A 16,525-nucleotide genomic window follows, 5' to 3' on the forward strand; every position below is an offset into this window, starting at 1 on the left:
AAAGAGATGCTTCAACCGTGTAGTTTCACCTCTGTTTCTAAAAGGTGAAGGGCAAAGCTTTAAATCAAGGAGCAGTTTATCTTTAATTAAGAAAAAACATAATTGGGCATTATCACATAATTGCTATTACTGATGGAGAAACTCATATTTTCACAACTAGTGACCCATGCTATATTATGTCTCTGCTGTTTACTGCATAATAAATCTGTATTTGTGTTTGGCAGCTAGCCAGAAAAATTAAAAGGTAATCAACATACTTCTCTGCAGTCTGGTCATCAAAATCTCTGACTTCACAGATGAGTAAATAACAAAGTCAAGTTGTGATGTCCTAACAGAAAACCTTCTTTATGAACTACTATATTTATCTCCTCTGTCAAGACATCAAATGGTACTTGAAACAACCATATACAAAAAGCTTTGCAGAGCAGATGAAAAGAAGTGTGCTATACACCTGTCATTGAGTTAAAAAACAGTTTAATGTCTCAAGGCACCACCACGGTAGAATTTTATACCTGCAAGTAATCATCTAATACACTATTATACAGTTAAGGTAATGTATTAATAAATAGCTTGTGCAATTTTGGGAAGCAATCTATAAAGGAATGTTAGATATACAATAGGCACATACTATAATACAAATAAAAAACAAAATTCCTAGAAAAAGCATGCTGAGCACCTCTTGGTATAGGTTAAGTTTCTTATTCTAAACACTATGTAAATCTTAACTTACAAAAGGTAAAACTGAAATCTTAGAGTAACTGCTTATTTAAACTGATTTTCCTGGGTATTTTCCTCTATGTCACAGGATTATTCTTAGGAACAGAGGACTCTGGTCCTGGCTGTAAAGGGCTGTCTTGTTCATTCAGTTGTGCGTTCAAGTTTTCAGAAGTTAGGAGAGAAGAATTAAAAACTATTTCACTTAAGTCTGATTTTATGGATACCATATGTGGTTCTTGAAAATTCAATGGTTCTTCTAACACCTGTGTATTTTCTCGTGTCATTCCCATATCTGATGGTGACTTTCGTTTCATTCTTGTGTACGACTTGTCTAAATTCTCCATGCCTTGGTCAGTTTTCTGAAATCGCCCAAAGAACCAGATGAAGAAACCAAACAAAGCAAAAGCCAGCAAACTTGGAATAAAAGCCAGGCATTTGACATCAAGGCTGGAGCCTGTGAACCTGCTGTGCAAGAACATGTCCCCTTCGGCATAGGTCCGGTTCGTCAATGGGTTGGTGTTATTGGATCTCCACTCCCATGATAACTTAGTTCTGTTAAGATCTTTCAAGCTCTCTGAGTCCTTCACTGTGTAGATCTTCTGTCCAGGACCAATATATTGACCATATTCATGAGGTTTGTAAAATATTTGGTTCTTCCACATATTCAGATCCAAGATTAAAACAAGGAAGATAATTCCATAGTTAAACCATTTGCCTGTTTGGAAAAAGAAAGTTCTGTCATCTGATATATCCATTTTAGAAGCAGTAAAAATGCCATTATATGTAAAAATACTCAGGAAAAAAGAGTTCTTTTTCATTAATCTGTAAAGCAAAATTGTAAATAAATTTCCATCACAGTCAGATTTATGCTGAACACCCCTTGGTATTTTGCAGTTAGTCTCAACACAAAACAGTTTTGTAACACAAGCACAGCAGTATTTCTATTCCATTGACATTGCTATTTGCAAGTGACCAGTCGATTAGATCACTAGGTGATGTGTTATAGGTCAATAAACCTAAAAAAGCATTAATTCTGGGGCTTTAAAAATATTCATATGGAAATTTTCCATGAAAAGTCCATATTTGATAGAACAGTTTATATTCCAGAAATTACTGAAGTGACTGAGGTTTTTGAGGTTGGTAATTATATGAATTTCAAGACTATAAACTTATGCTGTTTGATATACCAACCATGGAGTGCAGATATATTTAGGTATTGGCAATCAGACAAACTGTGATTTATAGAATCACAGTGTGATTCTTGAGAAATAGCAAGGGCTGATTGTAGACTTCAGAGTCTAGCCAGCTTAGCTTTTTTTATAATCTGTGTCTATGAATACACATACCAAATTATACTATTTTCACAGTCAAAGCATATCTTACATTCTAGATGGACATATGTTAAGATCTCACCTGTGCAGTGATGACTCCCACCACCCAAGAACCTGGCAAATCTACATGTCAGCATTAAGTGAAAATACGTACACGAAGGAATGTTCCTGCTGGTGATGAATGATCTTGGTCTTTGCTGGAATCATATTTAAGTATGCTTCAAATGAAAAAGAAAATGTATCACAGGATCTATCAAATTACTTAGGCTAGTGACTTGCCAAGAATTAATGGATTCCAGTTCCTGAAAGTATGTGTGTTCAAACTGTATAACCAGAATTCTTCAGGAGGATAAAGAGACTAACTTCTTGTATTCAGGAGTTATGTTTAACAGTTCTCTTCAGTTTAGAATAAATAAAAATTTCCCGTGGATGTTTGCCATGTATTTCATGTTTCTATTTCTCCCATCACATCTATCTTTAAGCAGAAAGACACAAGGTTCACTTATCCTTAGCTGCTGTCAAGCAGAATATAATAGCTGACTTCTTGTTTTTTCCTCAGCTGGGCACTTAGATGACTCTTCTTTACCTTACCACAATTTCTTAGGACACAATGTTAATATCACTGTTTTTCATATTCTCACTGTCTGAAAATGTTTTGAAAACGGCCATGGGTTCAAAAGATATTTGATGCTGAGTGTTTGATGGAGTGAAACCAACCCACACAAAATCACATAATTCTCATTTCCTTAGGCTAAACACAAATTACAATGAAAATTAAAAAATGCTCCACTCATTTCACATTAAGAATTTAAGCACTTGCCTGATCTAAGAAAGATATACTGTTCCTGTTTCATAGAAAGTATGAACTAGAAACTCCTTCACTCAGCTCCTAGCCAGAGCTATGCAGGCAGAAACAAAGCCCTGAGCTCAGCTGCTGGGATTGTTTGGGTCCATGTGGGCTATACAAACCACGTAGGTCCATCATTCCATGTAATGAAGATGAACTAGACCTGTATGTCTAAATGGTAGCTAGTTGACTAAGAACAGCTGCTGTTCTATAGTGGATTTTCTCAAAACTCCTTAAATTTCTCATTTCTAAACAATTTTTCCATCCTCTGCATCACTGTTATGCTTGATGAGCTCTGATTTTTCCTTTTCTTTTGAATACAGTTGTCACCAGAACCAAAGGCTGTGTATGAGTAACAGTCTCACTATAACCATACATGAACACAATGACATATTTTGTCTCCTACTCAGTAATCCCTGTAGCCAAGGGCTGCATTAATCTCCTTAGACACAAAACGACTGAGTTAGTGCTGTCTTGGGTACTTAGAGCAAGTACTTACCTCTTTCTAGAATACAGTGTCCTCTGCCATCTATCCCTCTCCAAGACACGTACTGTACTGCTGCAGTAGCAGGCATGACAGCCAAAAAAGCCAACCAAGCAATCCTTCTAGGTCCATGATGTTCTGGACCACAAAGATGTCATTGTGCCCATATGTGGTTATACAGAGATTTAATATATTCACCAACCTTTAACATTGTAACTTAATTGTTTATAATCTATGTATATGAAATGATTGTCTATTGTAACTTTATTTTAACATAATCATTTTTATAGCAACTTTAAGTCATATATCCAGCTTATATAGGAAATAGGCTTAGGTAAATTAAAATAAATCACAACCTTTGATCTTGCATATGAACAAGTTCAAGTTTGTAAGTATGCAAATAATCATAATAAATTAGGAAGGTATAGATATCAATTTTATTTAAAGAGATATAATTTTTATTTAAAAATATTTTAAGTTTCATTCCAGACAAGGAAAATGACAAGGGAAAATGGAGCCCCACACTATGAAGTCATTTAACTTGTCTCTTACTCAGTTGCTGCTGCTTTAGGGTTGACTCTACTTCAATGAAATCTATCCGGCCAAGAATACTGGCATAATACCTGACCCCACTGAGCCCTTCTTGGATGGAAAGTGGTTTATTCAAAGACAAAATTTGAAATGGAAGGATGTAATAGGATCAGCTGTCAAGACTGGAAAGTTACTCAATCAGTTCAGCAAACTGAAGAGAATTTTATCCAGTCTTCAACGAAGTTAACAATGAAGAAAATCATGTGGGAAAATAGGTGGTGTCATTCAGCCATGTACTACCTAAAAAGAGACCTAGTTAATAATTTTATAGCTTAATAACTTTCACAGCACTGACATTTTACATGCATACATAATGCTTCGAGAGTTAGGAATCTGATTTGGTATATTCGGAAATGTGGTACAACAGTGCAATTTGATGCAACAAAGATTCTCCAAAAGAAAAATTGGAGTGTTAGTGTCCTTGTCAGGCTGTGATGCAAAACCTGAAATGTTTTTATAGGCATTGCAGACTACAACCAGTATTTGGGGATGAAAATTCATTCCTGTTTTCTGAGAAAGCATGTATGTTGAAGAGGGTTGTATCCTCCTGGCTAGAACACTCACCAGAAGGGAAACCTTGACTCTGCAATAACCTCCACTTGTGGCAGCTTGGACCTGCATCGTAGGATCATGTTCTGAACACCAGTCTGTATAGAACTCTGCTTATAAACAGTCTCCCCTCCTTACTGAAGCTCAACAACTGTGCACTGCACATGAATGGCAGGGGATTTCTCATTTTGAAAGATTCATAGATTTTTATTTTTCCCTTTTCCAGAAATTCATATGTTTTCACCACCGAAACCGATTTTTGGGCATCCCAAACACATTGGGAATATATCCCAATATTCCAAACCAGCTGCTGATTCTGGAGTAGTTTTATTTTTGTATGCCCACTCTGAAACAGACCATTCATTTCGCCAAAAAAAAGGATCTCATGTAGAGGCCAGTCCTCAGTCCTTACTGAGGTCAAGAGGTAATGTGAAAATTCCACTTAATAAGGCTAGACACAGGCAGCCTCATGCTGTGCAACCACAGCCAGAGGCAAGTGTAGGAAATGTTGACTTTTGACTTCTATCTCAACTGTAATTTGTGTCTAAAACCGCTCAGACACTGCTGTAAAACATTTGAAATGTTCTTCCTATCTTCTGTCACGTTAGTGTTATTAGCAAGATACATGCGGGCAGACAGACCACTCACAGTTGATCTAGGATGTTAATACTCTGAGGTTTTTTTTCACATCTGTGCACAGACAGCTTTGTTTTTACCTTTAACCTTTCTATTTTTCCCCACAGACGCCCTCAGGCTACCATGTGTAAGCTTGGGCTGAATCTAGACATGCTGTTGGTTTAACTCCACAAGCCAGTCATGCTGGGAACTCCCCAGCTATGAAGGTGATGATTTCTCCTTTGGGTGGAAGGGCGCTTGGGCCAGATCAGCCCTCATAAACAGCCAGAGAAATCTCCTATTTCCTTTGATACCTAAATCATAACATTTTCAGTTTGAAAATTATCTGCATGCTTGACAGCAGATGCTCTTGGATTTCCAGTGCTGCCATTAAAGGGCACGAGGCAGCCCCCCCAGCGCCTTTTAACCACAAAAGAATCTGAAGTAACAAAATTTACTTTTAAGTTTTACAAATTTCCTGGGTATTATAGAAACTAAGATAGAATATGTATTTTCATAAACATCAGCCTAAAAAGGAAAACACACACTTCGCAATGAACCATCTGTCAAGGGAAATCCAGATGAGCTAAGCAGATGCAAGAATTCAAGTTATTTTGATGTTCATAGAAAAAAGTGGCTATCAAAACAGAATAAAAAATATTTAATACTCAGTAGATGCTTGCAAGGAGTTCCTAGCTGCAAAGAAATGAGAGTAAAATGAGGTACTCAGTTACCAGTAAAAATAAGATAAGCTTTTAATAGTAAATTTAAAATTGCACTGAAGCATGTCAGCTAGAGTCAGGAGATGTTAATTCAATATTACTGTCAACAACATTCAGAAACCACAAGTCAGGCCTAAGAAAGCATGTTATGAGTTTAAAGTAGCATGGGTTAAAATAATATACTTAGTGTTGTATTTATCTGCCTTTTAGACATTGAATTATGCAGAAGCAAATTTTTTTTTCTCTGTAATCATGATATTTATTTTATGAAAGCTGAAATTCTCATTTAGTCACTGTATTCAGGAGATAAGTCTTTAAGACAAAATCAAAGAAAAAGAAAAAGGAAAACAGCAACTGTTTTAAGACTTGTGATGAAATCAGGAGAGCTGGAAACCCAGAGCATGTAACTGAAATTCTTCATCTGTAAGGAACTTGCTCAAAGTCATCAAGGACAAACCAACAAATGGTGGCTTGAAAGCCTTGACTCCTTGGAATGTTGCTTTCCTTAGAGCTGCTCCTGTGTAGGACCATCACTTATTTGAGAAAACAATATTGAATAGGGCTGCTTTTGTTTATATCAATCAACAGTGACTAAAACAGACTGTATAAGAACTAATAAAGAATAAAAATTGCCAGGAAAATGATGGCAAATATTATTTCATCCATGCTTTCTTTCTCCTTGTTACTTGGGAGAAAATGGTTTCCAGTTTCTAAAAATTAGAGCACAAGTCATAGATTTACACCCTGGATTTATCTATATAGCCAGTACTAAAATAAATGTTTTTCAGACCTCAGTGTTCATTTCCTGCTTGTTACTTAAAAAAGTCCTATGGTTAAGTTTAACATTTTGGATTCCATGTATTAAACAGGACTTAAATAGAGGGATGTCTGTGTCATTATCATTGTCCCTACGCCCATGTCACCTGCTGCAGTTGCATCCACAGGCATCATTTTAGATTGGATTATATTAATCTTGATCTTATTTTTATATATATATTTAAATATTTTTTTTTTAATTAGGACCTTGATTTGAGCAAAAGCATCTGCACATCCAGACAGTCACTAGAGCTTGAAAATCATCCAACATGGTGCCCTAACCAAAGACAAGAGCTGATGGCAAGAACAGATGGTTCAAGCAAAACTTACCCAAAGGGAGGTTCTTGTGCCACGTGTTATGGCTGTTTATTAGATCTCCTAAAGGGTGGCGTAGCACTGAGATAAAACTGGCACTCAGTATAGAGGATACATGATGTGCAGTCAAATGGATTGATTTGTCTAGCGAATCTAATAAATGGATCTTGCTAATGCTGAGCAGGGAAAAATTTGCCTCAGCCTTCATTCATTATCTCATCCACATTAAAAGAATGCCTTCTCACTAGAAAATTAGAAAGGACTCTAGTCCTCTCTGCACAAGACTACAATGCATAAATATTAGGGTTTTTTTGTTGGCCTGTTTTCAAACAGCAGAACTGCTAGCAGTTGCATTTCTGATTACTAATTTATGTTCTTTGCTCTTGTTTATTCTTTGATTATCCCTGATTATCATCAATGTCCCAGTCTCTTCTACAATGCAAAACTATTCTTTGCTCTTCAATTCTTCTTCTACCACCCATTAATCATATGCCAAGTTTCTGTATCTGGTGACACAACCCAACCTACCATGCCTGTCTTTTTTCCTGCTCCTCTGTGCATCCATTTCACTACTTTTCCTTGTACAATGGAATAACAGCATAGCATCTGGGAACCTTGTGGGACTGAGCCCCTCCAAATTCATTCCCTAGTTTTGAGAAAAAGGAAAAAAAAAATCTTTTTCGCTATCCCTGAATTCCATACCTGTAATTCACATAAAATATCTGATGCTTAAACTCTCTTTTTTCCCCTCTGCTCCTTTCTCTTTTTGCTTACCTGGGAGAGAACAATGTGTTCATTGTGTACATATCACATCTTCTTTCACCCTACACCTTCTAGTTACTGACTGGGCCATCACTTACTTTATCCTGTTCCATAAATCACTAGTGGCTCAAATAGTCTCCCTCAGATATGTACCAGCTCTTTCTCCTTGCTGGCTGGCTGTTCTCTGTCAGCATTCCAGCAGGGCACCTGCCTTCCATTTTGAAAAGCTTTCTATCCCTCCATCTGTAATTTCTGCTGGCCCATTTACCTTCCCTCAGTCAAAAGCCAACACTATTTTTATCTTCTTTTCTGTTTTTTAATCTCATTTCTGCATTCTATGCTGAAAACATCTTTTCTGAGGACTCATTCAGTCTGCCTCAACTCAGTGCTGGTGTCATTCTTTCCTTGACACATTTTCTTCCCTCAGCTTCAGCTGTCTACTGTGCTTGTGACTCACCTGCTAACTCTTGGCCTTATCTTTTATCATCTCTGAATGCTCCTTTTGTCCCTGGTCTGCAGGAGCTTCTTTTGGCTTGTCTTTGGTTGCCCTCGTCTATCTTATTTCTGTGTGGCGTCATGTGCTGTGACTTTCTATATCAGCAGTTAAAGACCCCTGCCAATTCACACCTGCATTCTTCTGTTATCCATTATTATCCATCTCTTCTCCATGTAGAGAGAGGAGTTATACTCCTTTTGTATAGCTTGAAGGTAAAACCAAAATATTTATCCCTACTTAACCTTCTTCTCTTTTTCATTCCCTACTGTTAATAAAATACTGACTCACAGTATGCAAAGATCAGGTACTTTTTATCTATATGTATCATCCATTTCAATCACTGCAATTCTATTTTATTTGAGGTTATTTAACTGTCTGCTTCTTGTTAGATGACTGATGGAAGCACGGTTATGAGTGGCCTTTGCCAGATGAGAATGACCGAAGTTATGAAAAGATATTAGCATAAATCATAGCAAAGGCATCTGAAAGCATAAGAGATTTGAAGATGAAATAACCTGCTAATTTCCCTGAGAGAGTAATTTTAGATAAAAGATGTCTGCAGTTACATTATGTATTACTTATTGTCACAAGATGTTGCTGAAATCCATGAAAAACAGCAGGCCTCTCTGATTTGTAAGATACGAGTTCCTCATTTCCTTGAGATGGTTATATATCAAGAACATGGATATGGACAGATAAAGAGATAGAAAAAAAGTCTGGGACACATACAAAAGCACACATTTAAACCACGGTAGCATACATTTATTAGACAGAAGCAACTCATGGTATGACTGTGTCACAACCTGTAAGATTACCTACCTGTTATATGTATGTGATATTCTTCTTTCAGTATCTTTTGGAAATAAGGTACTTTGAATTGCATGTGCGCTGAGGGCAAGCCTGGAAGATTCACTTCAACATCACCCATAAAATGTGGGAACTCCCAGTCCTGTTAAAAAAGAAAAATAAGAGCCTAAAAGTAAGATTTTGTGGTACATTTTTGCCTTTAAAATGGCATGAATTAATAAAACAGAAATGTTCTATATTTAAGCCTCCATTACTGGATTTCTTACTTTAAATTTGACTGACCCATTTGAAATAGAATACCTTATTTATATTAGATATAAATTACAATATAATTTTTTGTCCATGTAATTATGTGTATAAAAGTTAATTTCAGAATGACAGTACTGAACCCATCTTACCAGCTGATAATACAAAACAGAATAAGGATAAGAATACATATTTAAAACCTGGCAATACTAAGAATATCTACATAAATACCTATATAAAAACCTTGCTATGCTACTTACTCTTAATAACTTGTAATTTGGCAAACCGTTTTCAGCTACGATATTGGCAAAGAAGGCCTGAGCCTTTCAAACACCACATATATCTGTATTTTATTTGTTCAACCTACAGATTTCTGGATTTTGCCTTCATGCATTTAAATAAACAATCATTGCAAGTGCAGGCCCCTTCAGAAGCAACCCAAGCAGTCTTCTCCACTGCCGTATTTCAGCTGACAAGGTAATGTTAGAAACGTGGAAGCTCTTACCTAGCCTTATGCATATTTTGGTAGTGTGTGGTACCCCAGCCGAGGAAGAGCTGTATTTAAAGGAATTTTTCACTTCGTTACCTGTACCAACCATCAGTCATTTGAAAATGGGTTTGATAGCATGGCTCGTTAGAGGCCAAACTGAAAGCAATAGTGCTAGAATCAGTATGATTACTGCCTGTGTCATTACTCTGTGCACTGCAGATTGTTGATGATCTCCTGTTACAAACACACTGCCCCTGTTCCCATGCACACTCCTGGATTTGTATCCAACAAGCTAGTGCAACAAGCAACTGAATTACTAAAAATAAAATAAAGGAATCCAAAATGTGAAGAACTCTGAGTGACTTGTGATTCCTTCACATGAAAACCATTCCAGCACAGCCATCTCCCCATGAGAACCAATTCCATTATTTAATTTTCAATTTTGTAAGAATGGAAAGTTTTGTTACAGAGTAATATTAAAAAGAAAAAGTATTCAAAACTAAGAATCATCTACTAAATTGGGAGGAGCTGTTGACTCCTTCAAAGGAAGAGAGGTCCTGCACAGAGATTTTGCAAATCAGAGGGCTGGGCAATCACCAACTCTATGAAGTTTAACAAAGACAAGTGCCAAATTCTGCACTTGGGATAGGGCAACCCTGGATGTACAGACTGGGGAATGAGAGGCTGGAAAGCAGTGCTGCAGAAAGGGATCTAGGAGTCCTGGTTGAGGGAAAGATGAATTTGAGCCAGCAGTGCCCTGGCAGCAGGAGGGCCAACACTGTCCTGGGGGCATCAGGCACAGCATCACAGTCAGGCAAGGGAAGGGACTGTCCCGCTCTGCTCTGCACAGGGGCAGCCTCACCTCGAGTGCTGGGGGAAGTTTGGGTGCCACAATACAAGAAAGCTATAAAGTTATTAGAGAGTGTCTAAAGGAGGGCAGCAAAGATGGCAAAAGGCCTTAAGGGGAAGAAGCCATGCAAGGAGTGACTTGGTCTGATCAGCCTGGAGAAGAGGAGACTGAGGGGAAGCCTCATTGCAGTCTGCAACTTCCTCATGAGGGGAAGAGGAAGAGTAGACACTGATCTCTTCACTCTCATGACCAGTGACAGGACCTGAGGGAATGACCTGAAGCTGAGTCAGGGGAGGTTTATGTTATGTACTTCAAAAGGTTTCTCACCCAGAGGGTGGTTGGGCACTGGAACAGGTTCCCCAGGGAAGTGGTCACAACACCAGCCTGACGGAGTTGAAGAAGTGTTTGGACAATGCTGTCAGGCCCATGGTGTGATTCTTGGGGTTGTCCAGTGCAGAGTCAAACATTGGCCTTCTCTGTCCCTTTCAGCTGAGGATATTCTGTGATGATATGACCTCTGAAAGATTAATCACTACATATATAACTTAACTTCCAAGACTTACTAAGCTCTCTGACATTTTCTACAATGGAAGGGAAATGGAAGAGTTTTATGATCTGGGAATCGCACAGCCTGACTACTAACAGCTGATTTGTGCTAACTATTTGTGATACTGAGTTAAATGGATTAACAGGAGTGCAAGCAAGGAGAAAATCTGACCCCCTTTACCAGGTTCTTAATGTTCACAGCAATGCAGAAAGTGCCAATTTACAGATGTAGAAGATAGAGAAATAAGGATACTCTCCTTTTGCTGTATCACTAAGGCAATGCATGCACTCCTGGTAATACCTGCCCAGCTGCAGACCTGCACAGTCTCCTATCCTGCATCTGTAAACATCCCCTTGCAGGTGGTAGGCATTCAAAATATACCCAGAGATTAAAAATCTATGCATGCACACTTCCAGTTCACAGTTTCTAATATACATCTCTGGACTGGTGTCTCTTGTTATCTTATATATACTCTCACCCAGAATAAATAGGAAGAAATACATTACATATTCCTGAAAATAAATAAATGGAGAACTGTGAACTCTGCATTACTTATAAGTAAACATGGGTCTGTAAATCTGGCCTCCTGCTCCTGCCTTGCCCCAAGGCTCCTACTATGCCTTTTGCTGATTTACAGATAAAATTCCTCCATGCAGAATTTTGTACTGGTCTGTGTCACTGCATCTAAGTTTTTTATTAAAAAGAGTTTTTTCTCATCTGAATGATTATTACTTGATAATAACATTTTCTACATATATGGCCAATACAGTATGAAGCACGCTTGAATTGTATCATGACCTTTATTACACTGAAGCCCTGTAATATGGTGTGGCCATAACTAGAGAGATGGGCACTGTCTGGTGCTGGAGACCTCACAGCTATAAACAATTCCCTGGCATACAGCTAAAGACATGCAGATCTGGGCTGGGCAAAACTACTTTTAGGGGTCACAAGGAGAACAAAGAAATATCTCCCATAAGACACTATCTGTAAAAGCTATCTGTAACATGGAGCTTCAGAACAAGGAGGAAACAGCAAGGCCTAAACATGTTATCGAATATAAAAACAGCCCTAAGCAGCTCCTACCATAAGAAAAAAGAAACCACATGATGAAGACCATATTATTCCCAGCAAAGGACTCCAGCTGCCAATGACATGCCATAATGCTCCCACTGAACCCCATCAGACTGAAACTGCCCATTTTGAGACCTGCGGGAACAGAGGGAGTGTGGACAAAACATCAGGAAAGGCCATAGAAACTAAGAAGTGTGTGTATAAGCAATTGGACATTATTATTACCACTACTACTACTACTACTACTACTACTACTACTACTACAACTTCTTTCTGCACAGAGGTATTCTTTTCTGCAATGATTAGATCTCAAGTAATAAGGATTTTTGGATTACACTGTTTAAATGTAACACTTAAAATAAAATCTTGGCTTTATATACAGAGGTCCTTCCTCACCCATAAATAACATTTTGAATGTAATGCCTTTATCAGAATGTTTATACAGTCTGTTCTTTAAGAACAGTCCCATGAAATTACAGAAATAAAATAATCTCTAAAAGTCACCAACAAATAATAAAATGCATTTGACAACAATTTTAAAATAAGGAAACTTTAATAATGAGTTAGGCCTACTGACTTCCATGGAAGTCACTACAGACACAGCCATTAGGAAAACAAAGCTTTAAGTTAGGGATTAAATAACCTTTGGAGCATCATTTGACTCACAGCTCTGGTAAGTGTGAGTGTCAACTGCCCACAGAGAGACATCATCACTTGCAGAAACATAGCTGTAGTATTATTACTGTGCCAAAGAGATTATTATTACATTTTCAGACTAATGCCAATACCAAGCTGTCAAACCCAAACCCAACAAAGTGGCCATTTTGCTATCCAGATTCTAGGAAAACATTGCCCAAAATCTTTTGAATCTGTTATTTTTTTTCTTACTGACAGCCAAAAGACAACTTAATTTCAGCAATATCCAGAAAACCATTTTCCTAAGAAATTCAAGATGCCTTGTAGATATATTCCGCCTCACTTGTTAACAGCTACATGAATAGAGGAAATGTTCAAGCCCATAAATCCAAACACTTCCCACTCTGGAACATAGCTCAGGCCTGCATCATGTTTCCCTACAGGGTAACATCTCTCTGTGGCCTCTGATACCAGCCTGTGTTCACCACTGGGACACGAGTGCCACGTGTAATGTTCATAAATTCTCAGCTCATAATTATGTAAAGTTCACTTGATTAGCTTTAGTCCTTATTGCTGAAGTGCCTGTACTCTGCCATTTGTGGGATCTCATTAGGAGCTGGGCCCAAAATACCATATTTAGAATGCATTGCAGGATTTGAAAAATAAAGCCATACAAACATACTGTTAGCTCATATACGTACCTTTCATACTGCATGAACAGATTGTTTCTCCTTTAAATTCATCAGCATCAGATTTCTAATATTCATCTACTTTAGTGGTTCCCAGCCGGGGGGGGATGGGACTGCAGTATGCATCTACTCAGTGTAGGGAGATGAAGCCAACCCAGAACCAGCAGGCTTAAATCAGCTGCACAGAGGTCTCTAACCTCAGCGGAAAGTTTTGTGGCATGTGCAAATCAAATAAGGTTATTGCCTCATTTCACTCTAGTCATTGAGGAAAGGGCAGCCAGAGGATGAATTTAAGATCACTGAGGGCCTCATCCTGGTGTTGCAATGGACAGAGAGCACCTCTCATTTCCATCAGCTACCTCATTAAATGCAGAAGCACAGAAAAAACCTGAGGAGATCATGGTGTTTTAATCCTCTTCCCTTTGGTGCTAGCTACCCAGGCCAAACAAATGCAAATACTCTCTCCTGCAATGCCAGGTGTTAGTTTAAGACCCTACAGTGCAGCTGGCAGCACCAGTTTGGTACCTCTTTAAGTAAAGATATTTTTAGCAATGGTAACTGAGCATCAAAGCCAGACTTTCTGATATAATCTGGCCATTTTCTGCCATCAACTGAAGAAAAGAGAAGGCATTTCCTGGGCAGTCCTGTTCTGACCTCAGGCCAGGACACACAGTTGTCCAGGAGCATATTGGCAATTCCCAGTGTCCTGGCTTGGTGCAGGATTGGCCCCTTGGTGTTTTTTGTTGCAGGTTCTGGGCCACATCTCCAGAGCCCAGAGAATGAGAAGCAGGTGCTGGCAGGATCAAGTCAGGATCATTAGCTGTCTTGGAGGGGGATGCTAGCCCTCAGCAAACCGTATCCCATGCATCATGCACACACAACCCCACATGCCTCAGCCAAAAGCCTCTTTCCACCCAGAGAAAAATGCCACAGAGAAGATGGGACCACAATAGAAACCACTAACAACTAATGGTGAACAAATGTGCCACAGTTTTATCTCTTCCTGTTTGAATGTAGCTCTTGGTGTGTTCAGTAAATATGAAATAACACTAAGAATAATATAAACACTGTTCAGATATAATAAGGAAAGAGTAATAATGCACACTGAATGTTTCTGCTTTAAGTAGTGATGACATATACTATATTTAGAGCTAAGAGCACATTTGTACTTTAAATGTCTCAAAACAATAAATAAAAACATGGCAAGAACTGAGAAAATGCATATATGAACGTGTATATATGTTTCAGAAACTGCCTATAGCATTTTTTATTTATTTATTGAAAACTTTTTGAGGTAAAAACTGTTTTCAGATATCTTCGCATTTTAGAACATGATGGAATCACACATCATGAGGAAATCTCAGGAGATGCAATGGTTTTGTATTTTTACAAGTGTTGGAAGTAAGAAATGAAGGGCTGGGATTCAGAAGCACAGGCCCAGCTCCTCTGTGGTTATGTCTAACTTCATTGTAGTGCTGCAACTTGCAGTGATGTCTACAGCTGACATCTCTGTGAGCTGCTAAAATGCAAGCATATTTATAATATTTCATTCAAACATGAGTAAGAAAGGAAGTCAGCAGCCATGGCTAGAACTCACTTTTATGCTTGTGCGATCAAACTTACTGCTCACCATCTGACCTTCTGTTCTTTGACAAATAGAGGAAGAAAGTTTGGTAGGTACTACTTGTTTTAGCCCTTGTTAAATGAAAATTACATCTACTAGTTACATCTACTCTTAACGTTACCACTTGTATACCTGAATGGCTTCAGTGGGGCTTCTTAGCTCCCACAGTAAAAGATGACACATTATTTTGCAGAAGACCTCCTCCTTCATGTTGGTACTATCAGTGCTAATCTCTTCATAGTTTTCAGGTCCAGAAAATTTTATTTGATCTGGTCATCTGTTTTTGCTTCACCTGTCTGGATTGTTACTGACAATAGTGATAACAAAACCCCATCAGGAACTGTGACACCAAGCCCCTTATTGAAGACACTGCTACAACTTTAATCACACAATGTTGATTTAAAGAATTTAAAATATGTAAAAAAAACACTGCAGTGGTGGGAAGTCTGCTTTGGTTGAGATCCACGCTGCAGAAACAGAAGATTGAAGACAACTCCCAGGACCAGACACAGGTATAGAAAGGCTGACCCTGCACTATATCGCGATGTAAGGCATGAACATATAGACAACCATGCTGCTGCCCTCATTTTTGTGCTCTTCCCTCCTCAGTCTTTGCTTATCTTCTTCAAGCTCCTGGCCCTTCTCTAGAAAGACCACTGCAAATCTTACTTTTTTTCTCTCATTTGAGAAAATGATAGCAATAACTTCCTCTATGAGAGAGAGCAGCAATGCATGCTTGTTCTTGAATTACCTCTGCCATTAAAAAATCATTACAGAATCCTTTGGTCCATTATCTATTTCTGCTTATTTAAAGGCAACAATTCCCAGACCAAATAGGACCCAAACAAGTCCTTTGCATTCTGTACTCTGCACTGTCTGCACTTTGAATCTACACATTAATGCAATTTGAGTGTAGACAAAGCTATGTATGCATATGTCCTCAAAACAGCGCTATTTGTTACTGAACTATCTGAATTGGTATTTAGCCTTTCCACAGGAAGCTCAAAGTAATCTCAGTATTTCAGTCCACCTAAAATAAGGAATGCCTGCATTTCACTCCAAGTCCCATATCTACACCTGATTCATGACAGATGGCACCTCCCTCTCTTCCCCCTGTGACTATGGCTTGGGTATCATCATATATTCACTCCTCAGAATCTTGTAGTGCCTTGATACTGCAGATCTGTTTCACATAGCATCACAGATCTGAAGATTCCTACCAAACCCCACAGCTAAAATGCTTATCAAGGCTCTCATCATCTGCTGTTCAGTTACCTTAGCACCTATAAGTTTAGGGTATAATTTTTTTCTCTATTT

General features: G+C 38.3%; 1 protein-coding gene across 3 annotated transcripts in view; it reads right to left on the minus strand.

Moving 5' to 3' along the window:
- Nucleotides 1-58: 58 nt before the first annotated feature.
- Nucleotides 59-16,525, minus strand: part of TMEM117 (transmembrane protein 117) — a 181,516-nt gene continuing 165,049 nt past the window's right edge. For all 3 annotated transcript variants that reach the window (XM_083858729.1, XM_083858730.1, XM_083858731.1), the window contains exons 7-8: nt 9,065-9,194; nt 59-1,432 (exon numbers count right to left, since the gene is read on the minus strand). In XM_083858729.1, coding sequence (XP_083714855.1) covers nt 795-1,432; nt 9,065-9,194 — 768 coding nt within the window. In that variant the 3' untranslated portion in view covers nt 59-794. The remainder of the gene's footprint in view (nt 1,433-9,064; nt 9,195-16,525) is intronic.

Source organism: Zosterops lateralis (genome assembly GCF_965231275.1).
Source record: "Zosterops lateralis genome assembly, chromosome: 4".
Classification (NCBI taxonomy): Eukaryota; Metazoa; Chordata; class Aves; order Passeriformes; family Zosteropidae; genus Zosterops; species Zosterops lateralis.